The sequence below is a fragment of the Triticum urartu genome, chromosome 2A, assembly GCF_056163025.1.
Source record: "Triticum urartu cultivar PI428250 chromosome 2A, HENAU_Tu73, whole genome shotgun sequence".
In the NCBI taxonomy this organism is placed as follows: Eukaryota; Viridiplantae; Streptophyta; class Magnoliopsida; order Poales; family Poaceae; genus Triticum; species Triticum urartu.
Window position 1 is genome coordinate 3,975,083 of NC_141874.1, and position 26,695 is coordinate 4,001,777.

General features: G+C 45.3%; 1 protein-coding gene and 2 pseudogenes across 4 annotated transcripts; all 3 read right to left on the reverse strand.

The window, feature by feature from the left end:
* Positions 1 to 1,581: 1,581 nt before the first annotated feature.
* LOC147982699 (putative F-box/LRR-repeat protein 9) lies at positions 1,582 to 3,525 on the reverse strand (annotated as a pseudogene).
* Positions 3,526 to 12,076: 8,551 nt separating this feature from the next.
* LOC125534957 (uncharacterized) lies at positions 12,077 to 14,531 on the reverse strand. Of its 3 annotated transcripts, none has more exons than XM_087542646.1 (7): positions 14,254 to 14,531; positions 13,570 to 13,689; positions 13,377 to 13,448; positions 13,166 to 13,287; positions 12,935 to 13,085; positions 12,662 to 12,821; positions 12,077 to 12,499 (listed from the first exon to the last, which is right to left on the reverse strand). In XM_087542646.1, exons 1-4 carry the CDS (start codon positions 14,352 to 14,354, stop codon positions 13,257 to 13,259), a joined length of 324 nt encoding a protein of 107 aa, XP_087398772.1. In that variant the 5' UTR covers positions 14,355 to 14,531; the 3' UTR covers positions 12,077 to 12,499; positions 12,662 to 12,821; positions 12,935 to 13,085; positions 13,166 to 13,256. The 3 variants fall into 3 exon arrangements, with proteins under 3 accessions (XP_087398772.1, XP_087398771.1, XP_087398770.1); XM_087542645.1 differs by having other exon boundaries at positions 12,077 to 12,572; XM_087542644.1 differs by lacking the exon at positions 12,077 to 12,499 and having other exon boundaries at positions 12,579 to 12,821.
* A 2,363-nt stretch (positions 14,532 to 16,894) lies between these two features.
* On the reverse strand, positions 16,895 to 20,397 carry LOC125534230 (putative disease resistance protein RGA4; annotated as a pseudogene). The gene is made up of 3 exons (XR_015615485.1): positions 20,052 to 20,397; positions 19,886 to 19,956; positions 16,895 to 19,803 (listed from the first exon to the last, which is right to left on the reverse strand). The product of XR_015615485.1 is annotated as a putative disease resistance protein RGA4 (transcript).
* Between the last annotated feature and the right edge of the window lie 6,298 nt (positions 20,398 to 26,695).

The following is a 26,695-nucleotide window of genomic DNA, read 5'->3' on the forward strand; positions in this document are numbered from 1 at the left end:
TCTCCCTCTTGTTGTCTATGGCAAATGTTGGTGCATATTCAAATGTGGTTGCCGCTGATATGGTTGGGCTAAGTTGTTGGAGTTGTAGCTGGACACTTAGGAGGTAAATTATACCCTTTTTGTGGCTCTGGACATTATTTCGTATTGAATTAGACCTCTCAATCAAATGGGATTTTAGCTTTATGCAAATTTTGAATGCTCATGAATATAAAACAAGAAAAATAAAAAAGGAGAATAATAAAAAATAAACACAAAAAAGCCTAAAAGATGACCAGTAAAATCAACAAGAAACACGGAAAAGAAAAAGGGGGAAAAACTTCCAAAAGATTCTAGAAGCTTCCGAGAACCGGTGAAAAGGTAGCATCCTGAGTTGGGAAGATTTTGCTGTCTCTGCATGCGCAACCCCGCAAAAAAAATGTGTTGCTATTTTCTCCATGTCTTGTTGTCCTGAATAAACTGACTGCCTACCAAAGCTTCTTCATCCCGAGATACGACCATTTTTATCATGGGGTGGGGGAGGGGGGGGGGGGGTTCATTGTAGCTGAGTGAATATTCTTGAGAAGTAGTCCTGAGAGAACTGGACCGCCAAGCTCAGACCCAGGACATAAAGCACATTTCCTGACAGAGCTTCTATATGTGTGTGTGTGTGTGTGTGTGTGTGTGTGTGTGTGTGTGTGTGGTCACGGACCACGGCCACCCTGCACTCGCCGCTCTGAACTGAAAGCGCGTGGCATCAACATTGAACTTTACGGCTCGTGAGTCGTGATGGCCTTTCTGAACCGGACTTAATTGGCGCAAATTAAAGACAGGGTTCTTGGGACTTCACAGTCTTCTCTGGTTATGATGAACGAAATAGCATTTCTTGAATGCAAATGAGGACCAGGACTTCAAGCAAGCTGTACGAGCATCTAGCATCCCTTTGCTGCGTGAAAAATCTGACCATTTATTTTGCCAACAGGCAGGTACCCTCCATGGCTCCATTCCCTTTGCTGAGAAGAAGAATCTGACCATTTACATCTGCCTGCCACGCAAAGCAGCAGCGAAAACACAGTACTACAGATTTCAGTCTCAGAAAATTAAGAACCGCAAAGTGCAAACCCAAAGAGTAGACAGAGACAACGATTATATGATGCCATAGCATGTGCAAATTCTGGTCAACTCATTAACTTGCTATGCAGCTCTGCCAATTTGTTGTTGACATGTAGTCTTCGGAAAGAAGAGATCTTTAAAAGACACTGTCCTGGGGATGTAATTATGCATCTTGATGACTTAATGGGGTTCTTAAATTCAAACTTGCACATGCCCTGAAATGCAAAATCCCCTGTTTCACGCGAATGAAAGTAAAACATCCATGACCTCTTTTATTCCTCTGAACTGTATATATTTTTGGAAAACTCCAAACTAAAAAGTACGTAGATTCTGTATGTACAGTAGAAATTAAGCACAATCCAAACTCCATGCAGAGAGGTGAACCCGAGCCCAAGCAGAACCGTGGCTAAAATCTGAAGACGAAAGCACTGGGCATCAAAGACTGCAGCATCTGCCTCGGCCGTGGCACTTCCACCAGAAACATCTAGATTCTCAGGCACCTACACATTGCCAATATTCAAACTCGGTCTCCTCGGCACCACTGAAGTAACGAGAATGATCAGAGTCCTCGGAGTCAGATGTCTCTACCTCCTCTACAAAGAAAAATCGACAGTCGTGCTCATCACCAGCGCCGCGATGCCTGTTAGAATAACTAGTAGGGCTGCAAAGCTCAAAATACTCGTTCAAGTCAGGATGGATCTCGGGACAATAATGCTCCCACACATATGTATAGCGCAGCTTCGTCATGACACCACCGGCACACTTTGCTTGCAGGCTACTGTCCACGATGACATTGCTGCAATATCGTATGTCAAGAGACTCTAGGTGACCGCAGCCGTCAAGGATGGCTTTCAACCCTTTGTTGTCAAGACCACCGCGTAAAAGCTTCAAGGAGCGTAGCTCATGGATCCTTGCAATTGCCATGGCTTCATGGTTGTTTACACTCCATCTATATGGTGGATATTCTCTATCGTTGACATGACTGAAGTGCTTCAGCCGTGGACAAGCCTCGGCGACAACCTCAAAGACCCCAGTGTCATTTATATCACTTTCCCAAAACTCGAGCTCCTCCAATAGAGGGAACTTCTTTATTGCCTCTGTGAATGCTTAACTGGTTACACCAGAACACTCGGTAAGATGGAGGCTCTTCAGTAAGGGTGCCCTGCAAGGATAACACATGATCTTAGTGGCTTGTAATATGCACTGTTCACTTGTTCAAAATCTTTCATCTTGGTTATTCATGATAAGAAAGAGAAAATTCAGACTATGGAACAGAACACTTCATACTGCTCCAGTATTTCACTTGTGTAAAGTTCCTTCCTAAGGAGTACACTCTCTATATGTCGACAAGCCTCGAGACTTTTTCTTTTGGTTTTGCAAGAGAGTTTTATGTTGCGGTCGTTTCTCATAATTAACACTGTAGGTTGTCATAAGATTAACAGCCTTCTAGCTCTCATTTGACTGAAAGTAGAATAACGCCTTGGGCCTTGGGCTATCACTATAGCCCAAGGCCTCCACATATGGAAGACTCCGGAAGACTTGTAGATTAAGACAAGGAAGCCGGACCCATGGAGGACTTCCCCTCCATCGTCTTAGTCGATTAGGATCCTTGCAAACCTAGGTCCCCCGAATTCTTTAGAAATCGGGTTAGGGTTTGTCGATAGGCACCTCAATCTACTCAAAATCAATCTATCGACTGTACCTTGTACTTGTACACCCCTATACATCAATTCAGCACGAGCAGAAGTAGGGGGTATTATCTCTATCCCGAGGGCCCCTCCGATCTTGTCACCTTGCCGGAATACCCTATCGAGGGATCAGCCGAATTTTACTCCAACACAAATTATTTTGACTTACACTTAAATTTTTTTTTTTGTTCTGGAGATCCTAACTCGCTATGACACACATGATTTAAGTCCACAGAAAACGGAGAAACTTTTGGTTGTGCTTTCAGAATACATGTTTTGTACCCAAAAGGATGGACAGTAAATAAAATAATGAAATCCCAAGAAGTGCAGATGCGAGGTTGGGGATAGAAAAAAGAAGAGCAAAATGTTAATACCGCTCGGCCAGGAAGAGGAGGAGGTCGTCATCGACGTCGCACTGGCCGAAGAATTCTTGGCACTGCCCGGCGCTGAACCATATGGAGAGCCACGCCATCCTGCTGAGGCTGATCATCTAACGGAAGAGCGGGCAGCGGCCGCGCATGTCGACGCGGCGCCAGAGCTCGGGCTCGCACACCGCGTCGTGCCAGGAGCGGCACACCATGGCCGGGCCGCCGAACATGAGCTCCACGTGGTCAAGCTTGTGGAGGACTTGGAGCATCACGTCCAGGGGCAGCTCTGCCCAGTTTCTCCTCTTTGAACGCCCTCTCAGTCTCCGCCTACCGCATCCCGGAGGCGCCGTCGGCGACGGCGGCGGCCGTAGCAATGGCATCGCGATGTGGATGGCGCTGTGGCGTTAACCTTCCGCAAGACTTGGTTTTATGGATCGGTTGCAACGTTGGAATGTAGCCACATACCGGGTCCGGGCCACAAACCGGTCCGACGCACTTACATGTGTCGTCGTCGTCATCTTCCACTAGTCCATCTTCAGAGCAGATTGAGGTGCCAACCTTGGCAGGTGCCTCCGCCATCGACGCTACCATGACGCCAAACGACGACCTCCAACTACGCGAGTCCATCTCCAAGCAACGGACGCAGATCCATGCTAGGATAGGGCCGCACCACAGCCGTCGCCCACCACCCACAAGCGCCACCTAGCCCCAAGGTTCCCAAACCGGCGCCTCCAAGAAGGGAACGACGCCGCGAGCGCCGTCGCTGCCCAACAAAGTTAGGGCTTTCGCCCGGGAGACCTAGGGGGAGGAAAAGTGAGGGGATCAGTCCATACCGACGCCTCCAAGGAGGGCAACGGCGCCCTCGGGCGTCGCCGTCGACGCGGCCAGCCATGGCCGACTAGGGATTTCGCTCGAACTAGATCTCCGCCACCAGCAGCGCCTCCTGTACAGAACCGGCGACCCAAGGAAGCGCGGCCTGACGAGGCTGGCCCGCACGCCGAACAGGGGAGGAGGGGAGGCGCCATATCGCGCGCACCGGTCACCGCAGACCACCGCCGGCCGCCAACGACCACCGGATCCCGCCGCCCGCATGGCCGAGACGCCAGATCCACCGCCCGCGCGGCTGCTAGCCGGCCGTGCCTTGCCAATGGAGTCACCGCTCCAGATCAGGGGTTCCCCACGCAGAGGCAGGGCAACCGAGGCCCTGCCGCCACCATCCTTGGTGCCCCCGGCTTGCCCGGCGGCTGCCTCAGGTGGCGGCGAGGAAGGGAAGCAGAGGAGGGGTGGCTAGGGAGGAGGAGGGAGGAGGAGGAAAAGACCTTTGTCAAATTAAAACCATTGTGCTTTTTTTTAAAACTATATAATATAGATGTCCACATACACGTACGCACATCCTACCCTATGAGCACCTTCGAGATACTAAGCTAGCATCACATCTTGAGATTGACGAAGTTACTATATCTTATAATCAACGAAAACGTCTCCTCCCATTAAACGAACATCCCTGAAAAACTTGCTGATAGACACTTGAAGGTTTTGCCCATCTGCCCTTCATGCTCGAATGCTCCAGAAGATACAAAACACGTCTTGTTCCGGTGTCAGAAGGCGAAAGAAGTATGGGGCAAATTAGGTATATACCAGTGGCGGATCCAGGATTTAAAGTTACCCGGGGCGGACATTTAAAGGAAATAAAAAATCAAAGCCATGATGCAATCAACACAATAAATTCGCCAAGTGGTCAGCAATAGAACAAGATTATCAACGGAAATTATTTTAAGTAGTTTCATTTATTCTCAAGAACTACGACTCCCATTGATTGAATCTTCCCTTCTTTATCCCAAAAATATCCAATTTTCGAGTCCACTAGGTACTTATAACGTGTAAAAAATATTCATATTGACATAAATCTTAGCATAATACGGCACTTGTTCCAATAAAAGATAAGAAACGACCTGCTGTTTGTTTCCCTCCGTTGAATGCTCCCTTGCAGTTTTGAGCGGGGCGCACGACTATGGCACTGGCGATGTTGACTCCTCCCATGCAAACAACACCTTGAGGCACCATCGGTTTGATTCGGGCAGCGCTGCGGCGAGGAGGCGAGCCGGCGGTGGAGGGCTAGATCGCCTGATGTTCTGATTCGTTTTCTCGATCGATCATGATGATTGGGGAGGTTAGACGAATTGGGAACGTAAGGCTCAATGGTGTACGAAAGCAATCATTGTTGAAACACAGGCCAGATCCCGCACCCCGGCACTCGTGAGGCGCGGTGCAAGATGGCGATGCAGCCCGTCGCCCCGCACCTGCCAGACCGTGACCTCGACGTCGGTTGCATGCGTGATCAGGAATTATCTTTAATGGGCATGCAGAATGTGCGTGAATTGATCGCTATAACAGCCTGGTATTTATGGCGGGATAGACGTAAACTGGTTCATGAAGAAAAGTTTCAATATGCTAACCAAACTTTGATGGAGACTCTTGCCATAACGGCAAACTAAGTTAATGCCTATTCCCCTAAGGTATCCATTAAAACAGCGGGATGGAGCTGTCCTCCTAGGGGTTTTGTCAAGCTAAATGTTGATGCCTTTTTTGATCATGATTTGCTTCACGGTAAAGCTGGGGCGGTCCTTAGAGATGACAAAGGCAGGTTCATTGTCGGTGGAAATTGTAGGTTTGATTGTTGTCCATATGTATTAGTACACAAGCTGCGCCTCTGAAGTTTTTGCTTTTTCAGATTTCAAAAGATGTTCATGAATTAAAAAATTGTTTATGTATTTCAAAAAATATTCCTTTTTTTTAATATTGTTCAAACATTTGAAAATTGTCCCTGTATTTCAAATAAGGTTCATGATTTTTTTCCTTTTACTGATAAAAAACACAAATTTTAAAAAAAAATTAAGAGAAAACCTAAAAAACGGAAAGAAAAAACACTTGAGGGAAGTTACCTTCCCAAAACCGGTGGAGAGGAAAACCAGGAATCGGTCGTCCTAATGGAAGCAACGAGCGTTCAGCCGAGTGCGTGTTCGGTTAATATCCATCGACCAAAGCGGCCGGGGGCATTGGGATTCCCCTGCCTCCCTGCTCAGTGGGAGATGAGCCTCGGCTTGTATTGGGCTTTAGCTAGCTTTGCATCAACGGCGTGGTTTTAGACCCGTCATGTGATGACTTGTTCTTCGGTTGCGGCGCCGGCCATGGTGGTAAGCTCCAATCCTCGTAATAATGCGGCAATTTTCAGGCTTATATGTGTTATCGGCCTTCACGCCAATGAATTATTGTAGGCTTAGCTATTGTATGGTTATGAATTTTTCTAGGGTTCGCTGTTGCTTACACAAATCTGTTAAGGAACTGCGCTTGAGTTTAAAGGTGTTGCAGTATAGGCATGTGAACGATGATGATTAGTATGTGTTGAAGAACAATGTAGTCATGCCCACCTGTATCTGATCCTAGGACCAGAATTAGCAAAGCTCGCAGAGGCGCTCTTAATCGACACCTATCATGAGGAGGATATACACTACAATGTGCACCCCCTCGACGTCCATGGACCGTCCATTTCAATTACTTTTTTAGTTTTCTTTTCATTTTCTATTTTATCAGTTTTTTTTAAAACACACTAAACATTTTTTTAGGGTAACACACTAACATTTTGTTATTGTTATGGACATAGATTCAGCCGTGCATACGTTTTTCTAAGAAAATAATATATATTTTCAAAACCATAAATATAGAATAAAAACATTTAACGTTTTTGAACACATTAGCATTTTATTAAAATATACAAACACTTTTTAAAACATATGGGCTTTTTTTTAAACACATGGTGAACAAATTTTCTCATGCATAAACACATACTCCCTCCGTCCAAAAATTCTTGTCTTAGATTTGTCTAGATACAGATGTATCTAATACTAAAACGTGACTTGATACATCCGTATCTAGACAAATCTAAGACAAATCTAAAATGTGAACTAGATTATGGATCTAGTTGGGACGATAACTTGCCGTATGCGGAGTTTTCTTATAACAACAGTTACCAAACCAGTTTGAAGATGGCACCTTTCGAAGCTTTATACGGAAGGAGGTGCAGGACACCGTTGTCATGGGACGAAGTTGGAGATTGTCAGTTCTTTGGACCAGATTTGATTAAGGAGTCTGAACGGAAAGTTAAGTTGATTTGCGATAGGCTCAAGGTAGCCCAGTCCAGGCAGAAGAGCTACGCAGATTCTAAACGCAGGGAGACAGTTTACGAAACCGGAGACAGAGTGTATCTCCGAGTATCCCCACTTCGAGGAGTTAAGCGCTTTGGAGTTAAGGGAAAATTAGCATCGCATTTCGTTGGACCATATAAGATCTTACAACGTATGGGAGAAGTCGCTTATAAGTTGGAATTACCCGAGGGACTGTCGGGAGTACATGATGTATTCCATGTTTCTCAGCTAAAGAAATGTCACGCCGAGATGGCGGAGGTACCACTAAGAGATACAGTGCCGCTTGAAGCGATTCACTTGAAGGACGACTTAACGTATGAGGAGAAACCAGTCAAGATTCTCGAGTTTGCCAGCAGAGTTACCCGCACCAAGGTTATCAAGTTTTGCAAAGTTCAGTGGAACCACCACTCAGAGGATGAAGCCACCTGGGAGAGAGAAGAAGATTTGCTCAAGGACCACCCTCACCTATTTTCTAGCCAACCCGAATCTCGAGGGCGAGATTCATCTTAAGGGGGGTAGGTTTGTAACATCCCAAATTTTCAATTTGGAATGTTATACACTAGATCATCATGCATATCATATTTTCTTGCATTTTGGTCGATCCTAGAAATTTCACGCAACTCAAGGACCCTCGGAGAGAGTTGGAGATTTCGTCATTTTCATATTTGAGTTCTTCTCAAATTTTGAAGAAAGGATCATTGGTTTTGTCAGAGTTTATTTGCCTTTTATTTGGATAGGGAAAAATGCGTGTTTTCAAAAATTGCATTCTAGGTCCCGAGAAAGTTCATTTTGTTTGACTCATTCTTAGGAGTCGGGGAAAATTTACTTTAGAAGTTTTGTGCTCGTTTAGTTTTTCTTTTCTGTGTTTTTCTGCGCGTGAAACCTTTTAAAAAAAGGGTCCGCAGCGCCGCTTGGGCCAAGGCCCAGCAGCCGGCTGGTCAGGCCTCCCCGCGCGCGCGCCTGCGCAGCTGCCAGCGCCCCCCCCCCCCCCCCCAAGCCGACTCCTAGTAGGACTCTAGCTCCCCCCCCCCTCTTTTCTTGCCCCCTCCCCCAAGCAATCCCTCCCCTCCCTCCTATATATACTCACACCCCCCCTAAACCCCTCACCCCGCGCCCAAGCCGCCCTAGCGCCGCCGCCGCCCCTTAAGCGCTGCCGCCCTACGTCGCTGCCGTTCGCCGGAACCTCGCCGAAGGTAGCCCCACGCCGCGTCTCTCTTCTTTTCCTTGGTTCAGTTCTTTTCTAAACCGTTCCGGTTCTTTTCCAAACCGTTCCGGTTTTCTTTTCTTTCGTTTGTTTCGGTTTTCTTTTCCGAAACCCTAGATCGGTTTCGTTTTCTTTTCCGGTTTAGTTGCCTAGAGACCGTTCGCCGGACCGTTCGTCCTAACGAACGTGATCACCGGATTGTTCCCGGTTAACGAATGTCCATTCGTTCAACCGTTCTTCTTTTTCTTTTCGTCGGATTTATTCCGTGATCGCGATCTCAGATTCGATCTTCGTTCTAGTTTATCTTCTCGCTCGTTTATCGGAATTAGGTGATTCAAGCGCCCGGAGTTTCGTTTCGAAACCGTTGTTCCGACTAATCAACTTAAACAAGTTTTTGCTCCGGTAAAATTTGACCTAGTTTCTACTTGCTAGAACCGAGTTGTTTTCTTCTGCCGTTTGTTTTTCGTTGCTTTGTTCGGTTCTTTCTTTCTTTGCAACCGGAGTTCTTAAGTTGAACTTTCTGGTTCGATCTCTTGTTCGAGTTTTACCTGTGCATTAGATGAGTACTTATTGTATGCTTGTTGTTTGTCTGTGATAGATTACCCGGATTGCGCCGCCTGTTATTTCGAATCTCTAGGACTCGCGGATTATCAGCAAGGCAAGTAACACTTTGATCATACCTTTTCTACAACCCAGTTTTATTGCATTAGATCAATCCTCACACATTGCATGATTATGATCTAATTAAATTGTGGGATGGGAAGTAGATGAGGTAGTACCTATTACCTGTTTAATTATGAAACCTTTGGGAGTTACTTCTACGTTTGCTTATTATGCCATGCTATGCTAGTAGACGTGGATTGGGTGAGTGATATCCATGACAGATGTGAGAGTGATTATTTTAATGGTTTACTTAAGGTGGCAACTTAAACACACATCTGGGTGGATTGAGGCACCTGATGTCTATCAGGACTTGCCTGTTTTTTTTGGACCGCCACCCAGGCTCAAAGGGATTATAAGATCTTTCATGCTAGAAACTTCCGTGTGCATCCACAAGCCAATATGGGCTCTGGCATAGTTGACTAAGTCGTGCGAACTCTTACAGGGTAGACTAGCAGATGTAGGGGAAAGTAGGTGTACCGGTCTATCCATCGTAAGGTGCTAGCGCTTCTAAAAGACTGTGTCTCGGTCATCCGTTTCTCAAACACCAGTAGTGCGAGAAATCCAACGGAGGCGATCGAGTCTTGTGGGGAAAAGTGCGCAAACCTCTGCAGAGTGTAATAAACTAATCATGATTAGCCGTGTCCCCGGTTATGGACATCTTGAGTATCTAGTACTTGAATATCGTGTGAATCTCATCATGTTACTTCTAATTAATATTGTTGGGTTTTAATTGTTCACTTAATTGGGATTGGGATGCTGTCAACCATTCTTGATGTTCAATCACCATGATAGTTAAATAAATTTATTCCTTTGCAGTAGGGAAAAACTGGCTTTACGCAAAACAGTAACCATAGAGCTTTCCACCAGCCAAATATGCATATAGTATAGCTGTTTCATTCCATCACTCTCTGTGTGTTACATTGCCAGCATATTCCATGTGCTGACCCGTTTTCGGGCTGCAACTTTCATGTTGCAGACATTTCAGACAACGAGTAAGATGCTTTTAGGTCGTGGTTCTATACTCAGTGATGTCGTTGGAGTTGATGGACCCATTTATCTTCCAAGTCTTCCGCTGTTATCGATCTTAGATGGCCTTAAGCCATATTTATTGTAATAAGTTCTCTTTTGAGACACCGATGTAATAAGTGTGTGATTGCTACTCTGCTATAAATCATTCGAAGTATTGTGTGGTGTCAGCATTACTGATCCAGGGATGACACCGGAGCACAGTAGACTTGATCTATTTGGGTCGGGTCGCTACACATACAAAAAATGTTAATCTATTTAAAAATAAAAGCTTGAGTGCTTTCAGAATATTGTTTTGACGACACATGATTTTATTTTGTACAAAATATTAAATTATAAATATGCACCACTCCATTTAAAATATGTTCACATACATAAAGAAAATGTTCACACTACTCAATTAAAGTTTCCTTTGATCAGAAAAATGTTACGAGAAACAATATCATCATATGGAAAAATAATATCCATGAATAAGAATATAAATTATCCTAAAAATGATCACTCTGTTTCTTTAAGTAATTATGGTGTATTACAAAATTATCATGTATTTCAAAACAATGATTATATTGTATTAAAAAATCTTCATCGTATATTGAAAAATTCTTCAATGTGCATGTAATAAAAAATCTGTTCATTATGTACTTAAAAATGCTCAGTCTGTAAGAATAAATTGGCGTAGGGTATTTAAAAATATGTTAGTGCAAATTTCAAAAATGTTCAGGCATTTTGAAACAAAAACAAATTTGCTTTTAAATGGTTGTACTTAGTTTAAAAAGGAAGAAGTAGAAAAGAAAAGGGAAACAGATATTTCTTTGAGGAATTCATAAAATATTAAATTAATTATATTTATTTTATTTCGAAAGAACATAAAAAAGGAAAGGAAAAATGAAAATGGGAAAAGAAGGAAATGAAAAATTAAAGAGAAATAGACACTGGAAAGGGCAAAATGCCGAAAACAGAAAACTAATGTACTCCCAGGAGCGATCTAGCCGCGTAGGAAACGAAAGAAAACCAGTCTACGCTGGAGCGACCGAGCATATTGTGTAGGCGAGCGGAAGCTAGGTCTGGCTCGGAAAAAAAGGCGAGATATATTCTCTGCGAATGGTCTGTCCACGCATTTTGATAAATAAATAATATGTTATATTGAAAATGCCTGTACTTATTTTTTTGAAGGGAAGAATAGAAAAGAAAAAGGAAAAGAAAGATAATTGAGAAATTAGAAAATATTATATAAATTACATTTATTTTATGTAAAAGAACAGTAGCATCCTGCCAGGTGCAGTAGCATCCACAGCATTTGAGTTGGGAAAATTTTGCTATCTCGTGCGCGTGCAAACCTGTCGCTATCTTCTTCACCTGAATAAACTGCCTCCCTACGCAAAGCTGCTTGCTCACAGTCGCGGAATCGCTGCTCTCAAGGGAAAAATGTTCTTCAGAGAACTGAAGTGCCATGGCATTTACACTTTTCCTGACAGAACTTCTATCTGTCTGTCCATTGGCAATGGGCAATGGCATACATCACACCGCCATGGCGGTCTACTCCCGCATCACGTATGGCACCCACACTCGCCGCTCCGAAAGCGGCATCAACACGGAACTTAACGACTCACGATGTCCTGTCTGAACCTGACTCGGCTCCAAGGCAGGACAGTAGCAGCAATATATACAAGCCAGTCAGGTATATTCCAAACTCTGGCTCTGGCAAATTTCTTCTGCCTGGATGCATAGAAAGAAAGAAAACTCCAGCCAACCTTTGCATCCTTGACATTAATTTAAGCTCTATCTTTGTGATCGAGCAACATCGTATGTTTTATCAGACGATGACAATGATAATACATATATAGCATGTCTAAGATGTGGTGAAACATCAATCATCTCCTTGTTTTTGTTGAAAATACACTTCCAAGAGAGAAACTTCAATCTGTACAACGTCACAACTCACAAGTTTATCAGATGATGGCAAAATTTGATTGGATGGTTCTGCTTCTGGACCCATTCACGAAAGGTCCAAACCCTACCACCTTGGACCGTGGTCATCTTACCAGAAGTGATCGAAAGATACTGCTACCAAGTCTGTGTCACAAAACCCTGCAGCTGATGGAGTCATTTGACGAGCATTTTGAGCTCCTCTCCTCTCTGTCTCCGGTGATGATCAACGGTGCGTGCTCCAGTAAGCAGGCGCACGGAACAGGATTTCTGGAATACAACTGAAGGCCAGGACTTGAAGCAAGCGAGATGAGATGAGCACCGTTCTTTCTTCTGCTGATAGGAACACAAGCTCGTCATTTATTTGACGATCAGGCAGGTACGTACCCTCAGTTCCATGGTACATCTGTAGAGACCAAGTAGGTGAATTCATAGGATGATCACGAGACAAATATAGAAAATAAGGACAGCCAGGACATGGTGGCTAGGGTTTACCCCAAGTACAGGAAAATGAGCTCCAGGGCTCTCGACGATGAGCCCGGTTTGGTGCCAACCGCTGGCTGTCGATTTCTTCAGTTAACCAGCATGACAAGTGTCCAGTTCTTCAGTTAACAACATGCAGGTGTCGACTTCTTCAGAAGATGCAGTCTGGTTCCTGACAAGTGACAAGTAGGGAGATGTGTAAGTAAATGGCATGGTTCTGCCTCTGCCAGTCAGGGTTCAGACGATTTTGTACTACACAGTATGAATGTGAATAAGGGGATGTACCTACTCAATGCAGAAATTTCTGAGTGACATCACAAGGCTAACAGGCTTCATATATACCACCTAGCTGCAGGCTATGTTTTTGCTAGCCTATGCAGTGGTGCTGCTTCTTTCTTAGCATGGCTTCAGATCTTCCGCGTACTGGTAGCCGGTTCTGAAATGTTTTCAAGTCGGTTAAATTGGTAAGAACATGTAGCTATCTTGCAGAGTTGCACTTCAGTGGAGCCTATTTACCTCGATCGCATGAACGAACATCTGCAGTTCCTTGTGTGCCGTTCTTGGCAGGAGCCATGAGTAGGGTGTTCCTTTTGGTGCTCCGAACCGTTCAGCGGCACCCTTCTCCATTGCAGTCACACCTGCAAACATCGACCAGTGATTCATTAGCTGGCTATACATGATGTCCCTCTTACTCAGAGTAGACAGGCATCCATAATCTCCTCCTTACCTTCGCAGTACCAGTTTTGAGACTGTTAGCTGAACATATGTAGTTTCCTGGAGCAATGAAGAGCATGTCTGACTGAAATAGATAAAAGACCATGAAAAGAAGCTTAAATTTGCAGAGTAAAAGAGAGCTCTTTTGGTTAGAGTGTGATACAAGAGAGCAAAGAGTACTTTCCAGAATTAGAGGAAACACTTACGCTGCTGTATATACATGAGACACTTCAGAGGGGGAATCCATCTGAAGACCAATTAGCGAACGATTCGAAGTTGCAGTGGCCCATGTTGCTTCATAAGCATACAAGACTCCCAAGATTGCACTGCAATTTTCACCAAGATAACAAATTGATTAGATCTGCAAATCATATTGTTGGCTTCGATCATTCAGTAGTATGCTCGATTAGTTCTACCAAAAAAACTATATTGATTACATATGAATAAAGAGCACTGAAATGCCAGACACAGACCGGCCTAGTTTGCAGAAGTGTTTTTGTACAACAACATAACGGGAATTGCCCCTGCTAAAAGCCAGGTTGGCAGCATAATTTTGGTGCCTTAAAAAGAAATAAAATTTATCAGAAGTACTATTTTTTTTTACAGTGAGCAGTACTAAAGGTTTAGAACACACATTGGTGATGTTGAGCAATTGGTGAAGGATTTCGAGATATAACTCCTGCCCTCTTATAATAGCTAGTTAGAGCTGAAAAAACAGAGTGTTCATGTAGGAAAAAACAGAATGTACAATTGCAATGTACATTCTAATTAACACCATACTACAAATTTCAGTCTTAGACAATTCAAAACTGCAGACCCAAATAGTAGACAGAGATGACGACTGTATGACGCCACAGTATGTAAAAATTCTGGTCAATTCGTAAACTTACTGTGCAGCTGTGCCAGTCTGCTGGTGACATGTAGCAGTTGGAAAGAAGAAATCTTCTGAAGTCTTGTTAAAGGACACTGTCCTGGGGTTGTCGACTACCATGTCTTGACGAATGACAATAACCCGAATTGAAATGTAAAATATGAAGAAGCCTGCAAACACCTGCACAGATAACAAAAACAAATGGTGATAACAGGTTTTGTTGGAAGAAAAGAAGATAGACCTGTAGAAGGCATTGGCTGATAAAGATGCCGATTTTATCGATTTGTGGAAAGAAAAGGGGCGTCGAGAAACAAATTTTAAATAGTTTCACTACCGTTCAGAAGAAAATGGAAATCTGATATGGCACGAGTAAAAGTAGTTGAAGTATATATAACTGATATTGGTGTGGACACCCGTAATGAAGGTTCCTGCAACTAATTTGCATGTAATGGCTCCGCCTGAAATTAGAACCAAGAGGGAGCCCAGTTATAGTTCAGTTCAGAAATATGTTGTTCCTGCTTTGCATCAAAGAAAGGTGCTGAGAAATCTCAATCAGAAAGGTTTTTTGGGTGCACCCCCATCTTATTTTCTACTTCTCCTCTCACATCTACTTTACTTCAACTAAATTATCTATTCTATCTAATTTCTGGTTGCTAGATAGATCAACTTCTCCTAGTTCATACACTTCTCCACCAAAAATCCCCAAATATTGCTGTTATTAGTGTGTAGTGAAAGATCGGGGCAAATCGGCACAAGTTGTGGCTTATCAGACATAGTACAACAGGAATAAAGTTCCAGTTTAGATATACTTACAAGATTTAAGTACAGGAAGGAAGACCACAGCCACAAATCCCTTGTGTCATGCCTAGAAGGGAAGGGAAGAGCTCTACAAGGCTAGAAGAATGTACGAGGGAACTCCAAGGCATTGTCCTGCACGGTGGATGGGAACAAACACAGAGTTATTAAGCGGGATTGCAGGCAAAGGGCAAAGTGAAAAACACAAGAAAGTATGTTTGTGTTACCTTGGATCAGCATATATTGAGAAAGTCTATTCTGATTTTGGGGATGGTTCCCACTAACCCCCTGCAGTTCTCTTTTAGCTTCCAGCTGCATCCATAGACATCTAGCTTTTCCAGTGAATCCGGGAGGGCATTGTTGGGCAATGATGAGATGGCTAGACAGCAGTTGACTGATAATATCTTGAGGCTGGTAAGGTTACGCAGCCCTGCAGGGAGTTGTTGAAGATAGTCGAATCTCCAAAACTCTAGTTCCTGGAGGGAGGAGAGGAGTTGAAGGGCGTCCTCTTGCTCCTTGCTGAACCGCTCCATCCCTCGACACCAATCCCCAAAAAGGTTCAGCTTGGTGAGGGAGGAAGAGAGGAATCTGCAGACGGGTGCAGCAAGAAGTCCTGCTATGTCATCTGTCCCGAGCTCACGCAGTGTGGATGAAACAAGCTGTGCCTGCTGCTCTTCACCTCCCTCAGCATCCTCCAAAGCCCGTCTGGGATTGGGATCCCAATCAGCAAAGAAACAAGGGCTGAATATGACTCTTAATTCCTTGAGATGGCCCCCGGTGGTAAGGAGAGACCACAAGCCCCGACATTTCAGATCCTTTCCACAACCATCCAATACTAATGTGGTGAGAGAGGAGAGGTTTGAGATGGGCTCCAGTGTCTTCAAGCCTTCCACACCCCAAAGATTCAGAAACTGCAGGGAGGAAGGAAAAACGTGTTGGGAACACGTGAATGCAGATAGAAACTTTGGGGAATACTGTATTATTAATCTCTGGAGGGATCGCAAGACTTGGAGCCATCCTTCTCCAGGAACAAGAGTTGGCGGGTCCACCAGGACCAGCTCTCGACATTCACAGATGGACAAATCCCGTAGTGAGGCACAGAGAATAGCTGGGAAGAGCAGCACCCCATCATCATCCTCTTCCTCTGTTGCTGCTGTTATTTCACCTCCCCCCATCTCTGATGCTTCTTGTGTTGTTTGCTGCACATCCACCCCCACTACCAGCTTTTTTATGTTTTTACAACTATATATTTCCAACTTGGAGAGCTTTGGGAGGTGGGGGAGGAGCTCTGTCAATTCCTTCCCACTATTACTACTTAAGAAGCTGATTTGAATATGCTCAACAGGGAGCTGCCATTCCACATCACTCTGACCTCCTCCTAGTGGTCCAACTAGACCAACTGAATTCTGTACAATCAATGTCTTCAGCGAGGTTAGCATCAGAAGGTGCTTCAACTCCAGAGGTGGGCACTTGTCCAGTGTCAGCTTCTCTAGACCTGTTTCTTTATCAAAAACCAAGACTTGGTCTATGCTATGCAGATCACCCATTCCCTTAATTAGCAAATCTACTCCATCTGATGATTTTGAATACTCAAGCATCTCTAGTAGCTTTACCTGCAGTATCAGGACACGACGCAGGCTTTCAATCCAAGACATGGGGATCACTGACAAGAAGAATTCTGGACAGCCCTGTATCTCAAACTCTTGTAGTTTGGGGAACCAATCTGGGGAAATTATGTGGTTTGAAAAAGGAAACCCCAACAGTTTCGGGCACTTCCTAATAATCAGCACTTGCAAAAGTGGGAACATATGAGCATCCGGTGGCAACAAGTCCCCAACCAGGGAAGACTCTTGTTCAGCTGGGAAAACCCAATTTTCAAAACTTCCTAGGCCAATGAGTTCAAGCTTTATTAGCTTGCGAAAGCTATTCTCCAAGATAACCTCCTTCAGTCCAGCAATACCCTCCAACCTCAGTTCACGAAGATCCAATGCCTTCCCTAAAGAAGGGAAAACTTCCCAGGAAACACCATCAAGCGAAAGAGATTGTAGAGCTTCAACAGCGAACTCATCACCCAGCCATGTTGGACAAGAAGGGCCTCCATGCCCTCTAATGCACAACACTTCAAGATCTTCATGTGGTTGAAGGTTCTCAAGAACCGCTGCTTCCACACCAGGCTCAACACTAGATCGCTCACTATCCCAGCACAATGTTAACCTCCTCAAGTATTTTTTCTCCATCAGTTTTGCTTGAGCTGCTTCTTCTTCTGTACGTATTTTATCAAGGTTGTAGATGCCGAGCTCCCTTAGCTTGGTCAAATGCTCTAGTTGCTTTGGCTCAAACCCTTCTTCCCTTTTGTTGACTCGAAATACCTTTAACTCTTCTAAGAGTTTGAGTTTTCCCACATTACAAATATCAAGCTGAAACTCATCATCACTTGGGGTATAAAAATGGCACAATTTGGCAAGGTTGCCCATGTCTTTGGGCAAATCATGTCTGCAATACCACAACTCAAGATCCAGAATACTTAAATGATAAAATCTGGACATGTTAAGTGGTAGATGCATCTGCCTCTCATATGCCCTTAGAGATAGGTATCGTAGGTGGACCAGTCCTGAAAAGTTTTGTAACATGGACTCCACGGGACAAAGCATGTTGGGCAAATGAAGAACACGAAGAGCGTTCGCTTCCCCCAAAAAATCAGCAAATATCTTGACAAAACCTCCATCAAATTCTCCAAACAACATCAGTGTTTGCAAATGGTCAACCTTCAATATTGTCTTCAGTTTTTCCAATTCACTCTTTAATTTTTCACCGGACACTGCATCATATTTACCTAAACCATATGTGCTTATAGACAAGTGTCGGGTTGTTGGCTGAATTTTTACTGATCCAACATTAGGGAGACGTAAACTAAGACAATCATGCGATGCAACCTTCAATGCCAACTCATGCAGTAGGTCATGCATGACATACCGTGGATCACCATCAGTTTCCTCTTCTCTGAAAAATCCATGGATGACTAAATCATTTATAATTCTCAGACCACCTTCAAAGGTTGGGTTTTGACCACAAGGTGTCAAAATATCTAGTCCGACCCACAGGCTAATGAGCTCACGGCTTCTGAAACGGTAATCTTCAGGAAACAATGCAGAATAGAAAAAACACCGTTGCAGATTGAGAGGGAGAAAGTCATAGCTTAGCTTCAAGGCAGACATAATTCCATTGTTATCGGTCTCCCATTCTTCACTGTTTAGGACCCTTCTCCAATGACCCATACTAGGGTTTGTCCTCAGCAATCTACCAACAGTCTTTGCTGCAAGAGGGGAGCCCTTTAGTTTTTCCATTATCTTATCTAGCAAATGAAGTTTATTCCCTGGACATTGCCCATCATCAAAGATAAATATAAGGAATAACTTCCTAAACTCCTCAGATTCCAAACCTTTCAGTTGTATTGAATGGCCAGTTGGTCTGACCTTTTCTGCTATTTCTTGAAAACGAGTTGTTACTAGAATCACGGAACCTTTTTCCTGTGACTTGCCAAGTATCAACAATAGTTTTTTCCAGTCGTCCACATCAGTAAACTGCCATATATCATCCAATACAAGTAAGAACCTTTTGTATTTCAACCTGTGTTCAATCAGCTCTTGTGTTGTACTACACCCATTTTCACCTTCAACAGGAAGGGTATCTCTTTTAATCTGTTCTAGCACCTTGTCCAGGTTGAAACTGAACGACACACAAATCCAAATCCTGACCGGCAAATGATTCTGCACTTGTTGGTTGTTATATATGTGTTGTATCAAAGTTGTCTTCCCCATTCCGCCTGGACCAACAACTGGAAGCACGGTTAGACCCTTGTCACAGTATTGACCCTTGGTGATATCATGTATGATGCTATTCATGACACGGTCCCTTCCATACAGTTTTTGCTCAGCACTCTGAGGTGTGGTGGTGGGACGATACTGGGCAATGTCTAGGGCAATTCTTGGGCCACAACCTTGCAGAATCTTGTTAACATCCTTACGCGCAGGCTGCAGTTTCTCTACAATGCCCTTCATCCTTTGAGAGAACTCAGTCCTATTAAACACAGGCATTGATGTTTCTTGCACATTGCCACGGTCTTCATCAGCACTAACATGTGGATGCGGGGAAGATGAGCCAGGGAAGAGTTTACCAAGCTTCGGCATGCATCCGCTGACCTCCTGATCCTGATCAGCCTGATTGGCATTTGGCGATGAGGAGGAATCACCGTGTGACCGCTGCCTACCTCGCTGCCAAGCGCAGCAGCGGACATGTTGCCTTGCATCTCCTTGTCGGTGGTCACCAGAGTTGGCACCAAAGCAGTACGCGGGCAAAGATGCCAGCTGTTTGCCAAGAGCTTTGGCGGTGTGGCGAGCATCGCGGGCAAGGTGCTGGACGCCACCCTCACCGTGCTCATCGGCAGCCTCATTCGTGGCGTGGAGCTTGTCGTGGATGCAGAAGTAGTCAAGCTCATCGAGCAAGTCCTCGGCATTGTGTGCTGAGTCCCGCAGCCTCTGCAGCAGCATCTCCATGGCCGGCCCGCCGAGCTCCTTGAGGGCAGCTTGTTCGAGGGTGGCCTTCACGAGCAGCAGTTCCGTGCTCAGGGCCTCGATGTTGAGACCAAAGTTCCTGGTGGCCGCCCAAGACTCCAGCACGCCATCCGCAACGGAGGCTAGCGCCTTCCCCACCACCCATTGCGCCGCGGCAAGGGCCGCGTCGGCCATCCCCTGATCGGATGGAGGATGTTCTGCACCTGCACCGGTCCAGGAACCAACAAAATGTGATAAATCTGGGCTGCTGCTAGCTGCAAATTAAAGGAAAGAGTAGGTATGTACGTTGACGCGCGCGCACCAGGTGTTGGTCTGCCGGTGATGGATGCCGCTGCTGCCTGCCTAGCCCCAGCTAGCTACAAAAAGGGAGTTCTGTTGAATCATTGAGACTTTGAGAGAGAGAGAGAGAGAGAGAGAGAGAGAGAGAGAGAGAGAGGTCCGACTTTGGTACCTGGTGATGTACAGCGGTGGTGCGGCTGGTCCAGATCCGGGAGCCACCGTCGCCGTGGTGACAGGAGAGAGTGCAAGGTGACTTCACTGCAGGCAGGTGAGGAGGCGACGAGAGCTGCGCTGCTGACCGCGAGGTGGAGCAGCAGGATTGGGAGTGGGGAGCAGGGGGCGGGACGAGCACCGGTGGTGAGAAGAGATCAAGCGGCGGAGAGCGACATTGAGAAAGAGAGTGCGTTTAGTGAGTGTTTAGCCCTCAAACGGATCTGATCTAGATGGGAACTGCACTAAGTAATTAACTATTAACGGTGCACACCAGGGTAGCTGTCATCAGCTACAAATAAATTACTCTGTCCATCCTCCATCAAGAGAAAAAAAAAACTACTCCCTCCATCCAGTGTAAGTGGCCTTGGCGTATTTGAGATTCAAAATCAGTTTGGCCAGGCCAACAGAATGATGGGTATGGGCCACAAAATTACAAACTTGTCACTGAATTCGTACTCGAATAAAGTTCCCAGTGCTATAATTATTATGACATATAACTGGCGTGTTATTGGTCAGACTATTGGTTAAAGTTGAATCACAAACTATGAAAATGTCATGTAAACTGCCGATGTGTTAAGCCGAGGCTTTGGTCATAAGCAATTGCTCTATTAACATGTATAACTAGTAAAAGTTGCGAGTCATTTGGGGACACGTAGGCGTTGGTCCATATAAACAAGAGAGATGTGTACGTGTATATCTAGATACGAGCTGCTTACTTTACTTGCTATGTTATGATGTCTCTCAATCTGTATCGGTGATCAGCAGGTACAAATCATCAACTGAACTAATTGCTGCCCAAGAAATTAAGCGTGCATCATGTGAAGCAAAACCAAGAGTAAAAACAAGAATAGACCAGCTGCGGGTCTCGTGCGGTGGCGTTGCAGTTTTCAAGGCGCTGGCCGGCACAAGCGCACAAGGACATGCCATGTGAACGAGCTCGGTAAGCGACCTAGACTCAAGTTGATCATATTATACTTGAATTGACAGTAGGCAGCCGCACAAAGCCAAAAGTAGTTCTGTTCTGCAGTAGTAATAACCAGGCTATTAGCAGCACTTCTTGTCACACAGGTTGAAAAGAAAAAACAAGGACAAGGGGCTGTCATCATCTACAAATAAACTACTCCTGTCGTGCCAGAAAATACTCTGTCTGTAATGGGGAGAGGCTCGCTGGTTTTCTTTTAGAAATACAATCTGTATTTTGATTCCTTGGGCTCTGGTTAACAGTTGTTCTAACATGTAAGATTTTACTATTTCACAAAAAAGAAAAACTGAGTAAAGAGAGCAGCGTGCAAGGTTGCACAAGGCTCAAGTTTGTGAGTCCTAACAACCACTCGGCATCCAGTCAACCTGTGCCGCTGGATAAAATTGGTTTGGCTTCTGGATAAGCAAGCGAATGGGCACCTTTAGTATCTAAGCCTCTACTGATAAACTGCTAGAGAACTGAAGGAGTCTCAGTTGTGGTGCACCTGAACAAGTGATCAAGCTCACTAGCTCAGGCCGGAGGAGGCAGCGATATGCTTGAGCCAAAGATGTGTATGTTCATCTACACATTGCTACCACCGGATCTGATCAACCGAACTAATCGCATCCCATCCCTTGAAGCAAAACCAAGAGTAGGCCAGCTGCGGATCTCACACCGGTGGCGTTGCAGTCTTCAAGGCGCTGGACAGAACAAGGGCATGCCATGTGAATGAGCCTCAGTTGTGGTGCCCCTGAAGATGTGATCAAGCTCAGGGTCGGACGGGCCAGTGCCCAAACATGTGTATGTGAGTATGTCCAACTACACATTGCTCCCACCACATCTGATGATCAACCCAACTAATCGCATCCCATCCATTGAAGCAAATCCAAGTGTAAAGACAAGGCTGAGGGTCTCGCGCTGGTGTCCTTGTGGTCCTCTAGGCGATGGCTGGTGCAAGGACATGCCACCATGTGAAGGAGCCAACGCCTAGACTCGAGTTGATCGTATTATAGAGTAGTACTTGAATCGGTTCCCACAAGGCCCAGCTTTTTTCGCTTCACGCTCAAGCTCGTCGTCCCTTGATGTATGGTGGCCATTAGTAGTACTTAATTTCTTGATGTATGGTGGACAGACAATAGGAGGGACGGAGACAGCTGCTGAGTGGTTCCACTGAAGCAAACAAGTCTGAGTGGTTGGTTGGTGTGGAATGAACCTGGCGGGCATAAACGCAAGCACCTGCAGGGTGCGGGCAGAAGCAGAACAGACGAGAGCTGACCTAGTATCCAGGTCCAGCGGGCGAAGGAGAGGTCGGGCGAGCATGTCGGCCGGGGAGAATAGCAGCTTCAAGTCGACGGGCCTTCGTCCCTGCCCGCCGTTCGATGTCTCCTCGCCGTCGCCATCGCCGCCGTGGTCGGGAGCAGAGGAGGAGGGAATAGTGTGGGTGGGCCATGCCGGTGCCGTGACTGTTCAAGGGCCCGTCTACACTACTAGTATCCTCAAAACTCAAAAAAAAAGGAAAAAGAACATAAAGAAAAAAAGACGCGTCTAGCCGGTGCCCAGCCGCCCAGTATGATTAGCGAGCGGCCGGTTATTTAAGAATTTTTTTTGTCCTCTTTCTTAATTAGGAAATCTTTCTCATCTAATTCATTTTCGCGCGACGTATTAAATAGCAACACAGCCATATCTTTCGATGCATGCACTTTGTTTTCCTATAATTTTTTTGTGATTTCAGAATTTTAAAAATGCGTAACTTTTAATCCGCACATCAGAATTGCGATCTGTTTTCACCGTTGGAATCTTCGCGACATGCTCTTCAAAACTAGATCTCGCATGGGTATGTTTCGACGAACTAGTCTTCCTGCCAACTAAACATCAATATATGTGCAACTAGACTACATGCCGCGCCAACTTAGCATATGTGTGTGTCAATAGTCTTTTTGTCAACTAAACATCAATGTGTGTGCGACTAGACTACATTTCCGCACCAACTGAGTATATATGTGTGTAACTAGTCCTGTCAACTACTCCCTCCGTCCGCGAATAAGTGTACATCTAGTTTTTGTCTTAAGTCAAAGTTCTAAAACTTTGACCACCTTTCTAGAAAAAAGTAAAAACATTTATGGCACCAAATTCATATCACTAGATTCATTTCAAAATGTACTTTCATAATATATCAATTTGATGTCATATGTGTTACTATTATTTTCTATAAAGTTGGTCAAAATTTTAAAACTTTGACTTAGAATGAAAGCTAGATGTACACTTATTCACGGACGGAGGGAGTAAATATTAATGTGTGTGCAACTAGACTACATTGCCGCGTCAATTGCACATATGTGTGTGCACCTAGTGTCCTGCCAACTAAATATTAATATGTGTGCACCTAGACTAAATTACAAGTCAACTGAGCATATGTGTGTGCAACTAGTCCTTCTGGCAACTAAACATCAATGTGTGTGCAACTAGACTATATTATAAGCCAACTAAAACATCAATGTGTGTACAACTAGATTAAATTACAAGCCAACTAATTTTAAAAAAAAGTTGCACCATGTAGTACTAAAGTTGCATAATGCAGTATTTTAGTTGCACCATATAGCACCAAAGTTGGCATCAAAAAAATTTCGTCGAAACATATCCATGCGGGATTTAGTTTCAAAGATCTCGTCGCGATAAATCCGACGGTAAAAACGGGACTGAATTCCGACGTATGGTTTAAAAGATACGGCTTTAAAAGAATTTGAAATCCCGAAATAAAAGTACGTGGATCTGTTTTCTCTAACTGATGGGACTAGTGTGAACACATTTAATGCCAGCACCAATATGCGCTACGAGACAAAAAAAATACACATGCATGTGTATGACAGAGCGGCCGCTCGAGACGCCCAAATAGCGCGCGCGCACTTTTTAGTTTTTGGGAAGAAAAAACACTAGTGCCTTGCATTCCCTCGGAAAAAAACTCAAAAACCTAATGCGTCCATTTGTAGGTGCTATTTAAATAAACTACTCCCGCCATTCTTAAACGTCTTCATTTGTGAACTATTCTCAATTTTCTGAAAAGTTTTAGATTTAAAGCCTGGTAATATTTTGCTGGATGAAAGTATGACGCCGAAAATTGAAGATGCTTTGTCAATGTGTGTGTGTGGGTGGGGTGGGGGGGGGGGGCAATTGCCCCCCTGTCCATGTCCATTTCATGTGCCGGAAATCATTTATTTATTTATTTAAGTATGTGTATATATTGGGTCCTTATTTTATAATCATTCATTCGCACTAATTGAAGCCTTGTTTTCCTTGCAGAGAAGCTATGACACCAACATTTTGTCGAGAATCCAACCCTGAAGCTACGGAAGAGGCACATGAGTGACACCAAATAGCGAGGCCATGCAACTTCCAAGTTCCAACTACATTGCCGCCGTTCTGGCCCTTTTCATCTTCAGCATCCCACTCCTCCACCTACGTCGCACACGCCTCCGCCGACCGCTGCCGCCAAGCCCTACTGCCATCCCCTTCTTTGGCCACCTCCACCTCATTGAGAAGCCACTCCACGCCACTCTTGCCCGCCTCGCCGGGCATGACGGTCCGGTCTTCTCCCTTCGCTTGGCTCACGCGATTTCATGGTTGTGTGCTCGGCAGCATGCACCAAGCAGTGCTTCATGGAACATGACGCGACCTTCGACAACCGCCCGCGGTTCTCCTCATCGCTGGTGGTGTCCTTTGGCTGCAGACCTCCCGACGTGCCCTTACGGCGCGTACTGGCGATAGCTCCGCCGCGTCGCCACCGTGGAGGTCCTCTCCATGCACCGGGTGGGATACATCTCTGGAGATATTGCCAACGAGGTGCATGCGATGGTGTCACGACTGGCACGCGCCACCCCTGCCGTCGGCGCCACACTAGTGAAACTGAATAGTATTTTCGAGGTCTCGGTTAGCGCCCTGATGGATACCATTGCACAAACGAAGTCATCCCACACGGAGGCAGATGTGGACATGGACATGTTGCCAGAGGCCCAAGAGTAGAAGGAGTGGATGGGCGAGATCATTCTGTTGATGGGCGCAACCAACACGCGGGACTTACCGCCGCCGGTGCTATGGTGCTTGGATGTGTTTGGTGTGAGGAGGAAGCACTCATCAGCGGTGGGCAGGAGGGATGCCTTCATCCAGAGGCTCATCGACCTCAAGCAGTTGAGGCTGGACAGCGGAGAGCGAGTGCACAAACAAGAGTATGATCTCCCGTCCGCTCTCCTTGCAAAAAACAGAGCCGGAGACCTAGCTACACCGATGACATGATCTTGGCTCTATGCGCGGTAAACATCTCTTTGATTTATTTTCCCAATGTCAAACATCAGGCGCCTTGTCTTTTCTTATTATGTTGCTACGTATGTTGTATATATGCTGCAGAGCATGTTCTGTGCGGGTGCGGGCACAGAGACGACCGCCACGATGCTAGAATGGGCCATGTCGCTACTGCTCAACCTCCCAGACAATGCTAAGTTGACGGATCATCGTACTCCGAGCCGTTAATTTTTATGCCATGCCCCAATGATTATGAGATACATGTATTCACTATAAATAACAATTGGATGATTACAACATGGTGAACTTGCCCCGTGTCCTTATTTTACGATCATTCACACTAATTGAACCCTGGAGCTGCGGTTCGTCTTCGAGCTGAAGGACTCCTCGTGCTGCCTGTAGCGGACCAACAAGACAGACGGCTTCATTGCATTCAACCTAAAGATCAATCAGAAAAAGTACCGTTTGTGGCCAAGCCAAGGGACCATGACGTCGTGCTCCTGGCATTATGTCATCGTGACGCTGCAAAAGCAGGAGGCAGCACCGCCCAAGACTTGGCATCAAAAGATGGTGAGATTGATTATCAAGAATTTTTCAAGAATGCCATGGCGGATAAGGTGGTTCATGTCGTGAAGCTTCCGATCGTCTATGTTATAGTGGACCAATAGTCTCATCCATCAAGAACTCTTTGAGGATCTTAAAATCCAAAAGAAAAAATCTTGAGTTGTTCTTTGCGAGAGGGTGTTCTTTTTGTGCTCTATTTAATTGTTTGTTATTCGGTTATGCAGTCTTTAATTAGCTGCTACAAACATTGTCCTCTCTAACTATTGATTACTGTCTATGGAAAGTATGGAAGACATAATCCGAACAAGCAGCTAATGCAAAGGTCCTTCACTCAGGAAGGCTTGAGTATGTGTTACAAGAGATTGTCAATTTGGATGCGTGTAGAACAGGTCCATAATATTGAAGGTTGCAGTAGTCGTGACTTAATTCAAAAAAGAGCAACATTCAGTCAGGGCCGGCCCTGATGGGGGGGGGGGGGGGGGGGGGGGGGCGGGGGGGGGAGGGGGGGGGGGGCGGCCGCCCCGGGCCCCCTCCTACCTGGCCTGCATATAAGTACGTGCTTTGGCAGCCTAGCCGTACAATCGATCCATCCGATGGATCTAGGTTTGCGTATGGATTGCCGGCCGTCGTCTCTATCTCCACTAATCGCGATTTGTAAAGTCGCCTGATCCCCGAGCGCTGAGGGCTGGCCGCCCCCCGCCCCCCGCCAGCGGACGCAGAATGCCCACCGCGCATAGGCTACCTCGGTCCTTGCCATACACACCATCGTTGATTTCAAATAAGGT